The sequence below is a fragment of the Protopterus annectens genome, chromosome 11.part0, assembly GCF_019279795.1.
Source record: "Protopterus annectens isolate FY-2018-M chromosome 11.part0, PAN1.0, whole genome shotgun sequence".
Lineage (NCBI taxonomy): Eukaryota > Metazoa > Chordata > Ceratodontiformes > Protopteridae > Protopterus > Protopterus annectens.
The window spans coordinates 775,754,800-775,777,127 of NC_056745.1; the positions used below are offsets into that span (position 1 = coordinate 775,754,800).

General features: G+C 41.1%; 1 protein-coding gene across 5 annotated transcripts in view; it reads left to right on the forward strand.

Moving 5' to 3' along the window:
* KIAA1549 (KIAA1549 ortholog) overlaps positions 1–22,328 on the forward strand; it is a 2,575,340-nt gene that overhangs the window by 2,379,240 nt on the left and 173,772 nt on the right. For all 5 annotated transcript variants that reach the window (XM_044088205.1, XM_044088206.1, XM_044088207.1 and 2 more), the window contains one exon: positions 5,831–5,883. In XM_044088205.1, coding sequence (XP_043944140.1) covers positions 5,831–5,883 — 53 coding nt within the window. The remainder of the gene's footprint in view (positions 1–5,830; positions 5,884–22,328) is intronic.

Consider the following 22,328-nt stretch of genomic DNA (forward strand, 5'->3'; position numbering starts at 1 on the left):
GTCGGTAACAGAAACATACATATTACTTGTGAAGATTCTAATAAATCTGGATGCACCCTTTGGTTGCTAAATGGTGTACAAACTATACATTAATAATTATGCTGTAACAAGGTTAGCTGTGATAACTGAATTTGGTATCTTTGATATGCGGTCTTTTCCTTGTGAGTAATAAGATGGCTAAGAAAGGTTTCATAGGTGCTAAGTAATGCTCTATCCTCCATTTTATTATTATTATTTTAGATGTTTGATTCTGCTTGGCACTTGGGGGACTGGTGTGGGGAGAACAATGGGGCCTTTCTAGATTTACTTTCTAGTACTTGTTAAGATACACTTAATCCTTGGGTGTATTTTACACACTTCCATATATCTGCATCTGCCACTTTCATATGGCAGTTGTTGGATAACCGTTTGAAATGTCAGGATCTGTTAGACGGAGTTAGGAAACATGAAGACCGAATGGCTGAAAAATGGACTTGCATATACCAAGTCCAAGATGGCCATGTCTTGGAATATTCCGTTTACTCCAAGGTATGTTGATGTTGAAGTTGGAATGTATAAGTTCAGGAGGGGCGGGGGGCTTGCAGGAGGCTTGCCATTCTGCAAAGAAGAGTGATCTTCAAGATTTGTTTTTTCCTAGGCTTTGTTTTTTTTTTTTTTGGCCTGTGGGCACACAGCATTTAGAGTGCCAACATTTCAGTAGGAAGCACGATTGGAATAATAGGGCATTAGAGTGGAGAGACCTGTAAATCCCATCGTAGAGGATATATCTGTTCTTAAAGTTAGAAATTTAATAGAGATGTATTTTAATAATTAAATTATTTTAATAAACTTTTGTTTGGCCAGTTTTCTAATTCCAGTATCCTTCCTGAAAATGACAGCAAAAAGTTTGCATACATCTGTAGTCAACCTTATTGGGATTAGCAGGGACTGTCATACTTTCTTGGTGACAGGAGTTCTCTTGAGGAGCAAATACAGGTTTGTAAAACAAGTACGATCCTGTTTAATGGCTCTAAGAGAGATGTTGCCAGTTGGCCTTGTGCTTTAGTAACTTGAGAACTGCTAAGGAATGGGGTAAGAGGGAGAGAGAATTTCTCTGAAGTGCAGTTGTCTGTCTTATAAAACATGGTGCCTCTAAATGTGTGGGTAAATATCGAGATTGTGTGCATGGGCAGCTTGTTGGGGCTAACTCTGCATGTTTTGTTTCCTTTAATTATAGATTAAATTGCACTTGGATGTTTGCAACAAGTGTGTTTTTTTTTTTGCTGTCTAGGCAAATACAGTTCAACTGATTAGTAGGGATCCAATGAAATGACAGTCTTTGAGTACACCCTCCCATTTTGTGTAGAGCTTTTTGAAACAAACCTTTTATATCTCACTGGCCGGAGACATGTTTAATTTAAATAATGGTGGAATGTTGTATGCACTTTAGGGAACATGTACATGATCATGTATGCAGAATGCGAAAGTGATTAATGCTATGTACCCACCATGCACTGTTTTGCAATGGCCACTGCTTCACTTTAAGAGTGTGTTATAATATTTATATTTAAAATGAGGGGTACAATTTTAGGGAAATGGACTGCCAAGGGGTATGCAAGTCAAAAAAGGTTGGGAACCCCTAATTTATAATATTATTCACAGTAGTAAATATAATGGAAACTTTATCTATCAATATACTCTAGCTTATTTGCAAAACGTACACATACTGTGACAGAAACCCTGACAGTAACCACAACCACACTGGCCATAGTAATGTATTTCAGTTTGTTTCCAACAATAAAAGTATAGTGAGATCATTGAACAGACTGCCATTACAAGTATGGAAATGTAGTAAATTAGAATCCTTCAAGAAGTGTTTAGATACTTGTTTGGTTTGAATTTGTACTCTGACCTAACAGCCTGTGTTATAATGGTCTTTGACCTTTATGCAGCTTACCAGAAACTATGAAACTATAATAAAAGCTGCACATAATAGCAGAGATCTACCACCCACAATGGCAGTATGCACCGGACACACGTTTGCATTTTCAAATGCAGGAAATACTGCCCTTGGTAACATATTTTATCTTGGCTGCAGCACGTAGACTGCTTCCCCACCCAACAATAAGAAGAAAAGCACTGGGAGAAAGAACATGTCTGTCCGAGCAGATGTAAGAAATACTGTCTTTTGTAATGTATTTCATTGTACTTCCAGTAGTAATACAAGAAAGTAGCAGTCCCCTTCCCAAACTAGCAATGTAGTGGGGACAGCAAATACCTTTGATTGACTGTATACCAGAAATTATCTGGCATACTTCCAAATTCCAGCTTCTTTCAGCAAAAACATGTAATGACAGAAATCCTATCTCCTCCCTCTAACCATCTTCCACAAGTGGTTCCCCCTGTATTTCTTTTACTCTACTCTGCAGGAAAACTGCTTAGCACTATGGTGGTAAACCAAAAGAGACTACTTCTTAACTTGTAAATAAAATGTAGAAGTGGTGCCATCTCCTCTAATGTTAATCAGTGTCTTTCTCATTTAATATGCTAGCAAGCATTAGTATAAGGGCTCTCCTTTCATTTGCTCAGTTGAAGCAGATATTGAGAATGCAAACTCTAGTTCTGCAATGCAAATTTTGGAACGCACTACAAGTTTGTTAGTGGATTAGTTCCACCTGTATTCTATTGAATGATGGGTATGGGATAGAACAGTGAGTAAGCCATGATTAAAATAATAAAATAACATAAATAAAAAAAGCCTTCCGCAGTTGTAAGAATGGTGTCATAGTGATTGATCCAGTCTGGTCTTCTCCCTCTCACTGGATTTATAATTTTGAAATTTTTCTTGTCTAATTTGGGCAAGCTGGACAGGAGCTAGATATTTTGGACAGCTGAGGAAGAGCACAGTTTTGGGCAGATAGGTTTTGAGGAAAGAAGTGCTCTGTTTTTCTGCTTTAGAGATGTCTTGCTCACCTTTTCCTGCTTGATAGGAATTTATAGAAGAGTAGTGCATTAAGGGAAATGCTCCTGTATGGCAGTTTAAATGGTCTTTACAATATTACAAATACAAATTTGGTTTATGCATATAAAGATTTGCCTAGACGGCTTTCTGGGAAGAAAGATTTAATTCCTGTGGCTTCATTCACAGTGTGCTACCATTCTGTCCTGTACTACAAACCTTTAAATGTTCCAGTGCCACTTGAAGTAGAAATGCTGTTTCAGGAGGGATCACTATAGCAGTGTAATGACCTACTTGCTAGCCACCTAATATAGCAATAACCCATGCCTGGGTGTGGGTAATGCTGGATTTACCCACGGTTGGCGTGGTTTGGTCACGAGGGCGAAGCCCGAGTTGCCAAACAAAGTCAACCATGGGTAAATCCAGCATTACCCACACCCAGAAGTGGGTTATTGCTATTATACAATGACATTATTTAAGGGAAAAAAAAATTACTTTTCTTAAATAATGGCATTGTATAATGTCTCCTTGCTGCCCTTCCGCAGCTGTCTGGTATTCTGCAGCAGTTCTGATGTACTGTGCATGCGTATGCCTAAGCAGTACATCAGAGCTGTGGGCAAAAGCAATGGAGAAAGCAAGATCTCCATTGCTTTTTACTGTTTCGCTATGTTAAATGGGTTTAACATAGCGAGACAGCTTTACAAAAAGCAACGGAGAATCTCCGTTGCTTATTTTAAAGCTGTCTCGCTGACAGTTTTGAAAAAAGCAACGGAGAAAGCAAGATCTCTGTTGCTTTTTACAAACTGTTTCGCTATGTTAAATGGGTTTAACATAGTGAGACAGCTTTAAAATAAGCAGCGGAGATCTCCGTTGCTTATTTTAAAGCTGTCTCGCTATGTTAAACCCATTTAACATAGTGAGACAGGTTTAAAAAAAAAAGCAATGGAGAAAGCAAGATCTCCGTTGCTTACACTGTTCGCTATGTTAAAGGAGTTTAACATAGCGTGACAGCTTTATAAAAAGCACCAGAGTTCTCCGATACTTTTTTTAAACCTGTCTCGCTATGTTAAACTCCTTTAACTTAGCGAGACAGTGTTTTAAAAAAGACTTATACTAATGGAAAAAGTCCGGGCGTCCGGACCTTTTTCCATTAGTATAAGTCGATGATAACGCACGCTGACCAATCAGCATGCACGTTTTGGAATATTAATGGGGGGTCATGGTATAATAACCTTTTTTTCAAAGTGATATGTTTAAAGAGATCCTGTAACAGCAGCATTGCTGCAAGTATAATTACAGTGGGAGGAGACATAAGCAAGAGTAGCAACTTTAATGTCAGTAATGGGATTTGTTTTTTTTTTTTTGTCAGCCAAGTATCCGTTGTTGACATGTACCTGCTCAGTTAGTTACTGTACAGGATTGGCAGTGTGAGCTACAAGACTTGTAATTGGAAATCATTTCATAAATTGTATGGAGTGGCAGAAAAAAATTATATTGTTTTTCCCCAAAAATAGAGGATCTGCAACCCAGCAGCCCAATAGTATGATACACCACTGACTAACTTAGAATGTGGTTTTGAAGTAAAAGTTTGTTAGTGCACATAACATTAATGCATGTGCAACACTAATCATTTTTAGCTATAAAGGTTCAATATGTAATTCACAGTGTAATAATAGCTGTTAATTTAGTCTTAAAGTTGCTACAAATTATAACGTTTTATGGTGCTGTAATAGTCACACTTTTTGTGAGTGAGAGAGAGAGAGAGAGAGAGTGGTTTGTGGATTGACAAGAACTATAAGCTACTTGGTTAATGTAGAGGTCTACCAAATCATTATGCATCTACAAACCAAGAAAGTGGGTAATGTAACAAAATAGCTGTGCCATATTCACACTGGTCAGTAAATGAGAGTGAAATATAAAAGACACTTTGGATCTAAATGGTGCAGGATGCATGCAACACATTTTAAATAAAATTTAAGTAGAACCATACAGAGCTTTGCCTGTAACAGCTTTGCTTATTAACAGTCATATAGCCAGTGACTTTTAGATAGGATCTTAGGTGTGTCGCTTTGTGCTTCTTGTGCAGGTCTGAAGTGTTAGCCTTTCCTTTTGATTTACAGTTCCTTGTTGATTTTGCGAATAACCTCATACAGAGCCAGAGATTTTTGCTTTTCAGATTATGTTCACACTTTTATTTATAATTTCTTATCAGAGTCATGCAGATGTTCATTGCAAGATTTCTGAAACTTATTTTCTACCAAATTGCTGAAAACAGATATTCTGCAGTTTCATCATCACTACTGACTCAACTAGTATCTAGAGTGGGGAGAAGGCCTTAACCCCTAACCGGTATGCATATTTCTGTGTTTTGGGGAAGTGTGACCAAGATGACTTGGATAGGTAGATTGTCTGTCAAAGATGACTTGAAAGTGTGGGATGATCAGCTGTCCTAGTTTCAGTATTTTACTGTTCAGAAACCTTCAGGTAGGGTTTGCTGTCCCCATCTTTCTGATATTCACATCTGTTCCCACTTATCCCATCAGACTGCAGACTGTGTAATATGCTTTATGTCATGTACAGTCTTAAATGTGATTCTGTTTTATTTCTTCTTTTTTAAACATGTTAATGAACTGATCCAAATACTCCTTTTTCAACCATAACTCATGAAAAGAGGCAACATTAAATTAGGAGGCAAAAAATTGGTTGCAGTCAGATTACAGATAGTACTTCAGATTAAGTCTATGTGAAAATAGAAAGGTGCAGTCAGCACAGCAGCAGGCAGAAAGCTTGTCATTAATACCACTTTTCAGACATTATTATATTAAATATTACTTATTAAAGACAATCTATATTTTCTTGATATATTAGAATTCTTTTTATTTTTTTTTTCAGAGATATACAGATTTAGGAATGGCATCTCCTGCAGCACCCACAGTGTTACAAAGGTAAGATGGTTCCTACTCTTCATAGTACATAACAAGCTTTGGATGTTGTAAACTAAGGCAGAGGTGACTGATTGACTGGCAATATTATTCATATAGTGTTTCTGGACTCTGCATACTGTAGCATGTGGAAAGTCAGAGTGTTTAAACTTGAGTTGGACATGACTATCCAGTGTATCTCTCAGGGCATTTTTCTTGGTTACAGTTTAAAGAAACCTGTAATAATTGCTTTCCTTCTCATGTCTACAGCAGTACAGAAAGCTATATTTAAGACAAATTACTTTGCTTGTTTTAAGGCAAATTATATTACTTAAGGCAAAAAAAAAATGAATGCTGTTATTAGTGAAATGTTACCATTTCTCCTTACACTTAAATTTGCAGCAGGGATATTTTTTTACACACAAAGAATATATTGAATGTGAATTTATTTGTTCTAATTTGTATATATTTGTACAACGACATGAAAAGATAAATACTCAGCAATTAATTATTACAATATTGTACTTTAGGATGCCCACCCTTGCAAGTATAGAGTTTATGACAATGGGAACATGCATTTATTTTCTTTTTGCTTGCCAGGATAGTCCAACTGGGTTTGCAGAAACCCCCTTTGAATTCCATTTGCTAAGAACTTGTTCAAGGAAAAAAATCTGAGTTTTCTAGCACACTGTCTGGGGATGCTTGTTTTGTGTGTTGTGTTCTGCCATTGCCGCATAAGGAGTCACAAATAGCAATGCAAGCCATTTATTTTATTCAGTTACCTTTGTTTACCATGCTAGTGGCTGGTGGCCACTTTTCGGGAGAGACCAAAGGTGGCATTTTTATTATTAGGGAAATTCCCTATTCTTTTTGATAGGTGTCATGAGATCTTTTACTTTCACCTGAGCTACCACCAACTCAAGAAAATTGGAACTCAGTTTAACATCTCATCCGAATGCACATGCATGAGTACAGCATCCCGTAATGCTACGCTATAGCGTCAGCAATTTGTAAAAAAAAATGAATATAATAACCTAGAGGGGGAATAGAACCCACAGCCTTCTGGACTTCCAGAACCAAAGGCAGGTGCTATCTGCTGAGCCACTGACAATATCCATAGCTACAAGTTTCAAATTTTGCTGTTATTTCCTGGAATTTTAGTTTTATTTTTGAAGTAACAGGACTCACAATATTGGGTCTCTCACTTCTGATAGGGAGCCAGAAAATCTAACATCAAGAACACTCCCTGATGTGTCTGTGGTAGAGTTCAGCTTCTTGATCAGTCATCATTTAGCAGAATATTAGAAGTTCTTTTTTGGGAGGATGTTTGCACATCCGTACCAAGGCCAGCTGTAATACAGTGTACCAGCTGTCTATGCTTGTACATCTTCCAAGCCACCATTTTTTTTTTTTTTTTGCTGCTCAAAAAGTCCAGAGCATGATCCTTATTACTTCTGGAGAAGTCTTGCATTGGGATCCAGAGAAACCCAGTTCAGAGTGCCCATTCCATCAAGTAGGATCAAAACAAGAAATCAGGATAATGGGGAGGGGACCAAGTCCTCCACATGTATTCAGATAAGTTCAAAATTTGGTTGTTGTTCATGTTGGTAAACAACCAAGGTATCATCCTCCCTGGAATATACAAAGAAAGAAGTGGTTGAGCTCTGTGACTGTGCTACCAGTGTTGGCAAAATCTGGTCTTGAACAGCATATTGCTGTGACTACAAATGATGACCCAGTACAGACAGAGGATAATTTCAAAGTCAGTCCAGTGTGTCAGCCTTTTTTTGCTAGGCATGGTATGCTTCTCTCTCCACAGAGTTTCTATGCATTAGCTCAAACATTTTCAACCCCTCTAGTCCCTTTTTATAGGCAGAACAGCCTTGCAAATCCAATTCAGGCTTATATCAGTTCCACTGCTGAGTTGTAGACGCCTAAACATGAAAATGCTCACTCTTGAGGCCCTTCAAACCCTTGAAAACTTAGATATTTGTGGGGTCCCAGAAACATGGTTTCAGCACAATGCAAACACTCCTTCTGTACTTGGTTTAACTACCTTCCACTTAGTTTGACCCACAGATGAGGATGGCCCCATGGTGTATCAGCTTTTATTTGTAATTCCATTTCCTGATGCCTACTCCTGCTAGGCAGTGACCTAGAACACATACATACGCTGGCAACTGCAAGTACAGCAATGTTTCATATCATGGCTAACTACAGGACTTCTACCATGATGATGATAGTACATGAAGGCTACATCAGTAGTTAGAATCCCTAACCATAGAATAGAACCCATTCATTTTGAGTGATCTCAACTGTCCAGCTACTAACTGACAAACATACACCATAAAAAATAAGTATGCACAATAGTTACTAGAAATCATAGATGCCTACTACCTAGACTAATAAATGCCTACCCTTGCTAATTTTCCAATCCTTCTTGGTCTGGTCTTCACAAGCATGACAATACTATGCACCACAATTAAAGCATAACCTGTAAGATCTCAGACAAAAGTTCTTATAGATTTTGCTGTCTGTAGATACTTCTCCAAGGCAGACTTATTAACTCTTGCTACAGACTTTGTGAAGTTTAAAAGCTCCCCACCACATGATAACCATGTAACTAACATGGCCATGTACATCACAGATTTCTAGTCCTGTCTAAGCTCTGTTCCCATCATCCAGAAATATAATGCCAAATTCAGGAACAAGACCCACTGGTTGAACTTCAGCATAAGACAAATTATAGTTGATTAAAGATTCCCTCTTCAGATCCCGTTGCTTTAAAATGAACTCAAAAGCATAATTAAGAAACTAAGGCATAAGTTTAAAGCAAGCAGAGTCAAATATGAGGTGAATAATTCTACCACTTCCAAAGAAAACCAAAAAGCTTTATTTATTTATAACATGAATCTTACGAACAGTGCTCTTCATTACAGTAAGCTAATATTTGATGGTGCCACCAACTCAAAGCCAGAAGATGTTGCAAATATCCTTGCTAGCAAATTGAGCTGAAACTTCTTCCCCTCCTCCATGCTTTCATACTCTTACTGTTAAATCAGCATCCCCTCGGTAATCACCATAGAACAAGTGTTAAATGCCCTCTCCAAAACAAGAATGCTTCCTGTATGGGTCCAGACAGCATTCCAGGCTGTTTTCTTGTCTGCATGAAACATTACCTTATTGATTCTTATGTAGATCTATTTGACCTCAGCTTGTCACTGCCAGCTTGCCATGTTCCTGACTCCTGGAGAACAGCAGTAGTGTGGTCCTCCTGTAGAAACTGCTGAACCTGGGAATTGTAAACCCTCACCAGACACGTGTAAAGTGATGAAGTATATAGTCATGGAATTTATAAACTGGGACGTAGACTGCCTGCAATACCTGAACCCAAACCAAACCAATTTGGCTTTATAAGGACAGATCCTGCCTACGTAACCTGGTTGACCTCTTTGAAAGAGAAGTTGAGGCTCTTGATGAAGGCAGTTTGGTATAAGCTTTTTACTTGGATGTGGCAAAAGCCTTTGACACTATCCCATTTTCTGCTGTTATTGATAAATTAAACCAAATAAAAGTAATTCTTCATATAACTTGTGGATGCCAAACTGGTTAACAGACAAAACCCATTTTATTATGGTAACTGGCGCACTTTATTCAAAAGGACTTGTTACCAGTGGCATCTCCCAAGGGTCTGTCCTAGGACTGCTGATGTTCTTCGTGTTTCACTGTTGCAGTCATCACATTTGGGTTATCTGCCTGCAGGTAGCCCTCAGCTGGCCTGAATACCAGAGTCTTCGAATTTCTGCATCGAGTGCTGTCACTTCTTCCTTGACGTCAGGTCGGCAAAGGTATAAAACATGCAGCCAACGCCATTACATCAATCTTTCTTGCCGTGCTGTGCCCGAAGCAGAAGCAGTTTGCAGGTGCCAGTCGGCCGTCTCCCGAAATTTTCATTTTTGAGTTTCAGACCCAAAGTCTTCAGAAAAGATAAGTACCCTGTTGGTGATCCCTTTTTCTTGCTCTAGCCAATGTCAGTAAAAGTTAACAATTGTCTTGCCTGTGGAAAGCAAATACCTCATAGAGATTTTCATTCTTATCTCATCCCCTGTTTAGGCCCAAGCCACGACGTCCCTCGCTGTCGGTTTTGTGCCTTGTTCAATGCCCGAACTATTCATCGTCAGGCTATTTTTGTAGCCAAATACTTTCGTACTCGATCTCCGCACTCTGAAATGGCTTTGTCAAGCCTTCCGACTACCGATCTTCCGAAAAAACTTAAGGATAAAGACAGAGACAGACCGCATAGGTCCAAAACTGCCGACGATGCTTCCGTTAAGCTAGTCACCAGTCCGCTGGTACTCATTGAGGCGCTTTCACAGCCCTTGATACCCGCTACTACAAATTCGCAGGCCTCTACTGAGACCCATTCAGAGTCCAGTATGCTGCGAGATGCTTCTTCGATTATGGAACCTGCGGATGTCTCTACCTTGGTTGGGTTCAGAGCCGCTGTGCAAGCACCGGCTTCTGAGGGTGTATTCAGGCCTACAGACATTCTTATTAAACCAACGCCATCATTTCCATCCAGAAGTACCGGATTCCTCAGGGCAAAATCTTGCACTATGCCTAGAAAACAGACGACCAAATCGCAGACTTAGGCCAATATGCCTCAAAATCAAATGCTTAGAATGGCTGAAGACCTTATTACCTTAATTAGGGGAAGCCAGCCTTCCCCCTCTAAGAGACCTAGAACTGATTTTCTTTCTGATTCTTCTGATCAGGAATCTGATATCTCTGCTCCTTCTGATTACCAGGATTTGCCCTTATCTACTTATGAGGATTCTGATGCAAAGTATTTCATTCCCTCTGCTTCCCCTCCAGAAGATTTTTCTTTTGGTGAAACCTTACATACCCTTCGGGAGCATTTCCGCTGGGAAACCCAGGACTATTCTGAGTCCAAAAAGAGATTTAGGGAATCAAAAAAAGAAGCCAATCTGGTGGTCCCCTGCCGTAAACAAACTTTACAACAAAAGGAAGAAACTGTTGCAGAAAAGAGGAAAATCGCAGGATGCAAAAAACTTCCTTACCAGCCTCAGTAAGAAACTGAGATCCCTCATAAAATCCTCCAAAGCTAGCTGCGAAAATAAAATTGCCAAAGATTCCAAAGACAATGACAAGGCATTCTATAACTATGTCAACAATCTAAATGGCAATGCTCAGGTCTGCTCTGAGCTTAAACAGAATGGCATTAAATATACTGTTCCCAAGGATATTGCCAATATCCTGGCAGATCGATTCAGTGCCAACTTCACCCCCCCTCTCTCACCCCCTAAATGGCCCATCTCAATACCGGAAGATTGCCAAATTCCGGTAATAATGGCCACACAGGTAAAAAACGCACTCTCCAAAGCTAAGAATACAGCATCCATGGGATCAGATGACATCCCGGGCTGTGTACTACATGAACTACAATATGAACCGGCACCTCACCTAAGTGTCATGTTTAATCATAGCCTCACCATAGGTTTCGTGCCCAGTGAGTGGCGCACAGCTACAGTTATCCCACTCCACAAGGGGGGATCCACCTTGGATCCTGGAAACTACCATCCCATCAGTCTGACAAGCCTTATCTGCAAGGCCATGGAGCATATTATCATGGAACTTATAAACAAAGACATTGGCAACCTTCAAACACTGGACCCCACCCAGTTTGGGTTCGTGAAGGGCCGATCTTGTCTCCTGAACTTGATTGACTTCTTTGAATCAGTCTCCAGAGCCATGGACAAGGGTAAGGTGGTCCACACAGCCTATCTAGACCTTGCCAAGGCCTTTGACACCATCCCCCACTCTGGAATCATAGATAAACTTACTAAGCTGGGCATTAATCCCTACATCACCCAATGGGTTGCTAACTGGCTTACTGATAGAACCCACACTGTAAAAGTAGCCGACTCCAAATCCAGCTCCAGGCAAGTGACAAGTGGAGTACCTCAGGGTTCAGTTCTGGGACCGCTCTTGTTTGGCATCTACTTCTCTGAAGTACAGGCCAACACTAAGGGACTCTGGCTAACAAAGTTTGCAGATGACTACAAACTGAGAGCCATTATTGAATCCCCAAATGATGTGGATACTCTACAAAAAGGCCTTACAGAAACAGATGCTTGGTGCCAGAGCCATGGGCTCAAGCTCAATGCCAAGAAATGTTTAGTTATCCCCTTTGGGAAAAAACATGTATCCGTGAATTACCATATAGGCGGCAGTACACTAAACACCGAAAGTTTGATAAGAGACTTAGGGACACAGGTGGACAGTGGTCTCACCTTCGATAACCACATCGCCACAACAGTCAGGAAATCCTTCTATGTGGCACACCTCATCACTAAGGGCTTTTCATCCAGAAAAAAGGAGGTCATTGTCCCACTGTACTCATTCCTCATTAGACCCATTATAGAATACAATGCCCCGTTTGGTATGTACCTCTCAAGACATCTGCAACAACTGGAAAGGCCACAGAAATACCTCACTAAAAGAATCACAGGCCTAAAGCAGATGCCCTACGCTGACCACCTTAAAAACTCCAGCTATACTCTGTCGCATATCGTCTACTCAGAGGCGATCTTTGCTTAACATACAAGGCCATGTCAAACCCAGAGCTGTTGGACATGCTACAGTTAAAGAAATCCCAATCCCTCAGAGCCACACGCTCCAGGGATCTAAACCTTGTCATCACAATAAACAAAACATGCTGGAGGGATAGGTTCCTGACCCAGAGACTCCCCAGACTCTGGAATAGATTGCCCATACATGTCAAGCAGAGTGCCTCTTTGGTCCTCTTCAAAAGGAACCTTGACGATTGGATGGGAGAAAGGAAATTCACCCCAGGGATCACGTCAGTCACCCTGCTAGACAGGGGTCCAGGGAAGTAAATAGTGTGGGAAGAAATAGCCAGGGAATTGTTATGGCTAGGCTTGTATAGGCCCTAGGACTGATAGCCTAGTACCAACCTATGAACCTATGAATCTTACTCCTGCCTCAACTTAGGCCTTTAGCTATCCCTCCTGTTCAGGACATTGTAGATGTTGCTTTCTTGGAATCTAGCCTTACCCCAGACACTTTACCTCCAGCTCCCAGAAAACCTGACAGGTACTACTGAGTACCTGACTCTCACAAGTTCCTCTTCATGAATCCAACTGTGGATCCAGAGACCATTTCCCAAGGACCAAAAGGCATTAAGGCTACTGCTGCCAAAAACCTTACCCTTTCTGATAGAGATTCTAGAGCCTTAGACAGATGGGGTAAGAAGGTATACACTTTTGCTACTTTGGCCATTAGGGCTTTAAATTGCCAGTTTCATATGTTAAAATATCAGCAGCATATTATGGGACTACTTAAACAGAAAATGATGGTGATTCCTGACTGCTGAACACAAATTCGTACAAGATTTAATGCATTCTGCAGAACAAGTTGGTAAACATACTTTGCAAAGTGGTTTTGATGCTTTAGAAGCATCTTGAAGGGCTGCTGTCACTGGGTCTGTACTTAGAAGGCATGCTTGGCTTAAGAAACAAAACGTGCCAGATCATGTTAAAGTTAAATTACTGGATGTTCCCTTAAATCAAGACCGCATTTTTGGCAACAAAGCAGAGTATGTTCTCAAAAGGATGGAGAAAAAAGCAAAATCTATGCAAACTGTTAAAGATTTCCTACAAGTACAGCCTCCCAGATTCAGCAGGCATTGGCCTTCAAAGAACTGGTCCTTTCCAGTCCCTTCCAGGCCTTTTCAGTCCAGACCCGGGAACAGCAGACCACCAAGACTACAGTCTCAGGCTATGCACAGATCTAAGCAGCGGGGGGCTCCCACTTCCAAAGCAGGGAGTAGTAAACCACCCCCTATGGAAAAATGGCACAATGACTTAACCTTAACCCTTCCAAGCCCTGCTGAACTACCTGCTCCCTTAGGAGGAAAGCTCGCCCTGCATGCAAAAAACTGGGAGCTCATTACCCAGGACAAATGGGTTTTGAACATAGTTTCTCAAGGATACCGATTCCACTTCCTCACCCTACCAACCCCAAATGGTTGGACAGACCTCCCCCAAATCAATGAGCGGAGGCCCAACAACAGGTTCTCTCTCTTCTCAGTATCAGGGCTATACAACCTGTCCCAGCAGAACAAAGGGGACAAGGGTTTTATTGAAGACTTTTTCTGGTACCCAGAAAAGACAACTCCTGGTGTCCTATCCTAAACCTCTCTATTCTCAACACCTTTCTGGTGGTTCCAAAATTCAAAATGCTAACTCTGCAATAGCTTCTTCCCATGCTATCCAAGGATGCCTGGCTGGCAACCCTAGACTTAAAGGAAGCTTACCTGCACATCCCAATAAGAGGATCCTGCAGACAATACCTACATTTCAGGGCGGGCTCCATGCACTTTCAGTTCTCTGCACTTCCCTTTGGCTTTTCTACTACGCCCAGGGTGTTCACAAAGTGTCTAGCTCCAGCCATTGCATTTTGCAGGCAGAGAAATGTTCAAATTTACCCATACTTGGATGATTGTCTGATTCAGGCAGAAAGCCAGGACTTGATATTACAACACCTAGCATTCATAAAGAAACATCTAACCTCACTGGGGTACACCATCAACGAAAGTAAATCTCACCTAGTACCCTGCCAACAGGTTGTATTCCTGGGAGCAAGCTTGAACACAACTTCCCAGATGGCATTCCTCACTCTGGAGAAACAAATTTATTTGATAACCTACTTCAAACTGTTGGCCACAAAAACCCAGCTATCTGCAAGAAAAATACTGCAAGCTCTGGGGTTCATGGCCTCTTGCAGTCTGCTAATTCCATATGCAAGACTGCATATGAAGAAATTCCAATGGTATCTAAAAAGCCTATGGTGTCAACATTCACAAGACTTGGAAACAATGATTCCTATCATTCCTTGTCTAAGGACAGAGTTTCTTTGGTGGGTAGAGGCCTGCTACCACAACAAGGGACTCCCTTTCACTCTACCCCCTGCCGCCCAAACCCTAGCAACAGATGCATCAGACTATGCATGGGAGGCTGACATGACAGGGCAGTGCATTCAGCGCAAATGGAACCCGAGACAGATGCACCTGCATATCAATCAAAAAGAAATGTTAGCTGTACAGAATGCTCTGACAGCCTTCAAAGACCATACTCTTCCAGGACAGCTATTGGGAAAGACAGACAACACCACAGTTATGTGGTACATAAACAAGCAAGGGGGAACCCACTTCTGTCCTCTCTGCAGACTAGCCATGGCTCTGTGGAACACAGCCTTGAGCTACCAAGTATGCCTACAAGCACAGTTCCTGCCAGGCAAACTAAATTCACTGGCAGACGACTTAAGCAGAAATCTCATGGACCCACATGAATGGAAACTAGAACCCAAAATGTTCAACCTTTTGAGGAACAAATGGGGGACTCCAGAGGTAGACATGCTTGCCTCCCCTCAGGACTACCAATTGAACAAATTCTTCACAAGAACTCCCCACAGTCAAGCTTGGAAAGTAGATGCCCTGTCCTTTACCTGGGAAAGCCTCTTGGTTTATGCCTTTCCCCCTCTGCCTCTCCTCTTGAAGGTTCTACTAAAGATGAAACAGGACAAGCCAAGGACAATACTGATTGCACCAGACTGGCCACACCAACATTGGTACCCCCTCTTGCGCAGTACGACACTGCTGCAACCATGGCACTTGCTTCGGACCCCTTCCCTGCTGTCCCAGCAGGTGGGCCAGATTCTGCACCCTCAGCTTCAAACCCTGAACCTTGTAGCCTGACTAATTCCTTGAGCTCTCCTCTAGCATCCCTCAATAAGCAGGTGCTGGATATCATTCTGGAGGCAAGGAGTCCTAGTACTAGAAAATCCTATGCTGAAAAGTGGAAAAGATACTGTTCCTGGAGCCAGGCTCAGGGGATGGGCACAATGGTGCCCAGCTTACCTCATATTTTACAGTACTTAACAGAAATGCTCCACAAGAGCCTATCCTTCTAGTCAATTAAAATGCATGCCTTTGCCATTTCAGCACATTATAATACTGAGCCACCCCTCTTCTCTCACCTCTTGCTAAAACAATTCCTTAGAGGGGCCAAAAATTTAAGACCCCCTAGGAGGTTTCCCACTCCAGCCTGGGACCTTAACTTTGTATTGGAAAAGCTCACTCTTCCCCCCCTTTGAGCCAGCTGCAAAAACAGAGTTGAAATTCCTTTCTTGGAAAACAGCCTTCCTTCTAGCCATCACATCATCAAGAAGAGTGTCTGAATTACAGGCCCTCATGGCAGTGGAACCCTTCATTATCTTCCATGCGGACAGGGTTTTCCTAAGGACTAACCCTTCCTTTATGCCCAAGGTGGTTTCTAGTGTGGCCCTAAATCAGTCCATTCGTTTGCCTACTTTTTTCCCTAATCCACAAAACAAAGTGGAATGAATACTGCACTCCCTGGACGTGCACAGACAACTTAGATTATATTTGGACAGGGCTAAGCCTCTCAGGAAATCTGAACAGCTGCTAGTTGGCTTTGCTGCAGGGGCAGAGGGGAAGGCCATTTCAAAGCAAACCATTTCCAAATAGATAGCCCATTGCATTAATTTCTGCTACAAGCACCATGGAAAACCTACCCCACTGGGGATAAGATCACATTCCACCAGGGCTGCATCTACCTCTATGGCATTTCTCTGAGGAGTCCCTACCAGGGACATTCTGGAAGCTGTTACCTGGAGCTCTGTACATACCTTCACCAAGCATTACCACATGCCTATCTTTTCTAAATCCAGAGCTGGAGTTGCCACAGCAGTCTTGCAGGGCTTAATAGATTACCCTAATGCTCTTTAACTACTTCCTCCCTTCCTTAGCTTTGGGAATCAACCCAAATGTGATGACTGCAACAGTGAAACATGAAGAACATAGTACATTTGTGTACACTTACCATAAATGTAGATGTTCGAGTGTATTCACTGTTGCAGTCTTGGTTACCCTCCCTCCAGCCCCCTGACGTCTCTTGGCTCTACCTTTCCTTCTTGTTTGGTATATTTATTTTTTCTTGTGTATTTGCTTTTTGATGGGGATGTACCATACCTTATAATTGCTTCCTGTTGTGGGGGCACCTGACATCTGGGGCAAGAAAAACTGATGTAATAGCATCGGCTGCATGTTTTATCCCCCTGACGACCTGATGTCAAGGAAGAAGCGACAGCATCCGACGCAGAAATCCGAAGACTCTGGTATACAGGCCGGCTGAGGGCTACCTGCAGGCAGATAACCCAAATGTGATGACTGCAACAGTGAATACACTCGAACATCTACATTTATTGTAACTGTACACAACTGTACTTTATTCAGCCTGTACATTATTGATTTAAAGACAGCAGTTTGGCTGACTAGGTTTGCCGGTGACTGCAGACTTGGAGCTGTCATAAGAACCTCTCTCAATGCATATATTCTCCAAAAGAGTCTAACCCATACAAATTCATGGGCTGAAGCTCAGCACTAAAATTCATAGCATAGTACTGTTTGGCAAAGAAGAACAACCCTTCCACTATGATGATGTCATCAGAGACCAAGTTACTAAATTACCTTAGTCACAGATGGGTGACTTTGCTGTATCTGTTTCTGGTTCCTCAGACCATTCAACTTTTTTTTTTCTTGTTCCTCAATAGTGTAGTCCCTACAGCTACCATTGACCGGTGGTTAGACACATCCTCTGTTGTTCACTGTTGGGAGGTCCCTTGATGGGCAAGGGAGAACCACTTTTGTCGGTCTTGAAGGAAAGAGCAGGAAATACCTCTCTGCCTAGCCAGGCTGGGATGCCTCATTCTAGGAAGATTTTGCCTGCAGAAGTAGGTATGCTTTTTAGTAATAGCTGTCAACAAGAAGGAAGTAGTTAGACATTTATCTTTCCATGTTACGCTGCGCAGAAGGGATTTTTTTGGGCTTAGCTCAGGGCTCAGTTCAGGCACTTGACTGTACCAGTCTAGTTTTAATGGAAAGAAAAAAATAAATTATTTACTGAATAATGATGTTCAGGGTATTGAACAAGAAAAGGATTTTGAGGAGACCACTTCTGTTTTCCTTTCTCTGATTTCTGATTCTGAGGAGAGTCTTTTTTTTCTGATAATCTCTTGGAAGGATTTTCTTCTTATGAATCAACTGATGTTCATCTTCTTTATCAGTGCTAAAGTAGACTTACCTATATGGGTTATATCCTGCCAAGGATATAACTGCTGGACAGCTTCCAAAGATTCAGGGCACCTTCCATGCCCAAATTGTCAAGCAGCTCAAGTTGAACTGACTAAAAGACAAGTTTGGGTGCAAAGGCTTTCATAACTTTACTGCCACTGAAAGTACGCTCCTTTGAGGCTTTCGAGGATCAGTGGTCAGCTTGTGCTTTCCTTTGCTGGGCAGGTAAGTTCCCTTTAGGGGAAAAAACTTCCATTTTCTTAATTTTGTTAATGTTTTGTTACTTCTTTATGAAAGTTATTTTAAAGCTAGGAGAGTTGTGTTTTAGCAGACTGTCTCGAGACCGTAACATACTTTCAAAGCAAGCTCTTTTTTTTTCTTTCAGTTTAAAGGTAAAATAACTGAAAACATTTTTCTCTGGAAAAGTTGTCTTTATTTTTTTCTTTTGTGGGGCTGACATGGTGTTTTAAAATGCTTTTTACTGTGTTTTTTTCTGTAAAAAAACTATTTTTGTGGACTGGTAGTGTTTATTGGTAATTGCTGTTTGTCTTCCCTGAGAAAGAGGCGCCATTTTCGGATTGACCATGGAACAGACTGTCGATCCCATGACTGGTAATTTTTCCAGCCACAAAAAGAAAGAGCTAAGCAAACAGCCTTTGCCACCACAGCACGCTAACAGTTTGCCGCAGCTGCAGATAGATGATTTTGCTGTGGCTATTTGTTGTACCTCAGACCACTCGTCTTTTACCCGGATCCCTCTGTTGTAGCACAAACAGCCACTGTGGACTAGGGGTTAGCCACATCCTCTGCTGCTGTTGGAGTCTCCTCAGTGAGCAAGGAAAAAAACACTGTTGTCAGTCCCGGGAGAGGGAACAGGAAGGGTGTCCGTCTTGTGTCAGAATGCTGTGACCATATAAAAATAAATCAAAACCAGCAGCCAGGCAACAGAACTGTGCAATTGTATGAAAAGAAAAGAAAAATATATAAAACAATACACTAAGTCAGCACAGTAGTGGGTAATAACGTTTAATGCATGTAAGCACTTTCACAATTTCCAAATTGCTTTATCAGGGTAATTTGAAGACTAAGACTGAAGCATTGGAACAAAATGGATACTTTATTTTAATGTTGATAAATTTCCAGACATTAATGATATGGTTTAATTGAAACCTTTATGTGCATGACATTTAATGCATTGATTTTGCTATATATTTTTATGTTGGTTGAGTAGTTTTATGCACTACAAATGCTTGGGCATTATGACATTTAATTAATTGTTTTTAGGAATAACTGAAATTTTTTTTATTGGTTGGTTTTAGTTTAAATGTTTTACTGCGTTTGTTGTGCATTAGTCTGATGAAGCGATTTGCAAATCCTGAAAGCTCTTACTTGCATTAAACATTCTTACCCACTACCGTGCTAACTTAGTGCATTGTTTTATATATTTTTAATGCTGTAAACATCCCTGGGGAAGCAGCTGCTGCCATTAATAAAACAGCTGTCAAAAAGAAGTAGAAAACCAATCATGTTTCTATGCCTCCTCAAATTTGGTACAGGGTTTAATTCAGGCTGTTGCTACTTCTTGTAGGGTAGTTTCTGGTAAAATAAGGAGGGATTCCTCTTTTTCTGAAGAGATTCAATATTCTGGATCTGAACAGGAAGATGCACTGATGGATACAGTTTTTTTCCTCAGATTTCTGATTTAGACTAAGAGAAGAAGTCAGTGTCTGATTCTCCCTGTGGGGTTTCTCTTTCTCTGAGACTACTGTCAGAATTTGCCAGTGTTTTCAGTGGAGAACAGTGAGTTTCTTAGATTTTACAGTGAGATTTTCCAGAAACCACAACCATTCCTCCTGTTCTGTCTGCTTTAGAGAATGTGTGTTTTATTGTCTACAATAGTCCTAATAGTCAACCAGCTGCTCTTAAAAAGGCAGATAGGATGAACGAAGTTCCTCAGTCTTTTAAATTTGTACACTACTCCCAAACCTGATCCAGCAGTTATAATTAGTTGATCCCACTACTGCTAAGCACTTAGTTAATTCCAATCCAATTCTTTCTGATAAGCATTGGAAACATATTAATAAGTATAGGAAAAGGTGCGTACTTCTGCAACCTTAATTGTCAGGCTAATTTGTTAGCTTGTTCTAACAAATTGTGAAAGTGTAAGGAATGTTTTATTCACAGTTTCTTCTTGTGAGGAAACATCTGCCTTAAGTAATTTATTTTTTCTTTTGCACAGATCACTACTCATTGTTTGCAATATGTGTTTGACTCTGCTGATACCTCTTCCAGAGCTGTGGTCACTGGATCTGTTTTAAGGAGGTTTGCATGGCTGCATTCTCAGAACCTTCCAGATTATGTTAAAAGTAAGATTTTAAATCTTCCTTGGATAGAATTTAGTGCTTGGCCATCTGTTGTAGAGGTGATCAAAAATGTGATGAATTTAGATCTGGATGCTGTGCCCTTACTTATAAACTAAGGCACATGTAGAAGGATTTCCTTACCACTGTGGACACATGGTGGTCAAAGTTCAGATTTCGGCTATCTGAGTACCCAGATCTTTCAACACTGGGTCCACTCTTAGTATCAGTGTTTTAATTTGCAAGGGTATTTGATTTCCCAAAGGGTATTGTTACACATTTCTTCGCATTTAGTTTGAGGCCATAGCTCTGACAACAATCATTAGTTTGTGTCAGACCTTTCAGTAGGATATCAACATGGTTTATGGAGTCAATGATCATCCACAGATTGCAGTCATCAGCAAACTTGGCCAGCCAAAGGCCATCTACATTTGCCTTGACATCTGAGAAGTATATCCCAAACAGGAGGGTGCCCAGTACTGAGCCCTGTGGTACTCCAGTGGTGACTGGCCTCTTGCTGGTTGTGGATTCCCCCATTCCAACAGCATGTCCTGTCTGTGAGGCATTTGGCTATCCATCTGGTGACACAGAGGTTTAATCCCAATGTTGTGAGTTTATCTATAATACATGAGTGGGGTATTATGTCAAATGCCTTGGCCAGGTCAAGGTAGGCAGAATGCGCTATGTTATCCTCATCCATGGCCTTGATGACCTTCTCAAAGAAGTCCACCAGACTGAGCAGGCAGGACCTGCACTTGACAAAGTTGAACTGGGTTCGGTCTAGAGTGTGGAGATTTACTATGCTGTTGTTAATCAGATCCATTATTATTCTTTCCGTAGCCTTGCATATGAGGCTAGTCAGATTTATGGGCTGTTAATTTCCTGGGTTAGTTGATGCCCCCCTTGAGTAGTCTTTTTCAAAATGTCAGGAATCTCTTTCCCGGGTGAGAAATCCCTTTACTACACAAGCTAGGATTCCTAGAGAACACTCAAAAGTCTTTTTTGACTCCTTCACACAGGATTGTGCTTCTGAGATGTTAACTAGACACCTCAGTTCAAAACTTTTCTTCCACAGGAAAAAATAGATCTTTATTTAGATTTATTTTTAAGGTTTTCCACTCAGACTGTGAGATAATACTTCTCTCTATGATTCTCATGATACTCTGGCAAGACTCCTCATGAGAAAGATACAGTGGTATCTGAAATCTCTTTAGTCCCTGTATCAGCTTCCTTTATATTTTCAAATCTCAGAAAAGATATATTTTGATGGAGCCAGCAGATATCCTTGTATCCAGATCTGCACTTCTCCCTCCCTGCTTCAAAGCAGTCAGTCACCACCAATGCTTCAGGCTTTGCTTGGGGAACAGTTTCAGGAGGGATAAAAGTGCATGGGATGTTGAACACTCTGGACAGACACAAGCACATAATTACCAAGGAGGTGCTTGCCCTGATCAAAGCACTCAACTGTCTGAACCATCTTTGGTCTCTATGACCTCTTCAGGTGGTTACAGACATTAAATCAGTCAAGTAAGGAGGATCCAGGTAGTACCCACTTTACATTCTGGCCATGTTAGCTTGGGATATAGCTTCACTGCACAGTCTCACTTTACAGGCATCCTTTAGTCTATCAGAGCAAAATTGTGTAGTAGAAATGCTGAACAGGACTAGGGCAGACCCTTACAAATGGGAACTTGATCAGGGTGTCAGGGACTCTATGCAGTGCAAGAAAGATGTTCCTGTATGCTTTTCCACCCTTTCCACTAATATCCAGGGTACTTCTGAAAATTCATATGGAATCTCCCAAGATTATTGTGGTTGTGATATCCCCACTCTGGGCAGTAATCTAGGAGCCTGAATCCTCACCGCTGACACTGGTGAGGGACGTTCACGTGGAACAAAAATAGATATGTACA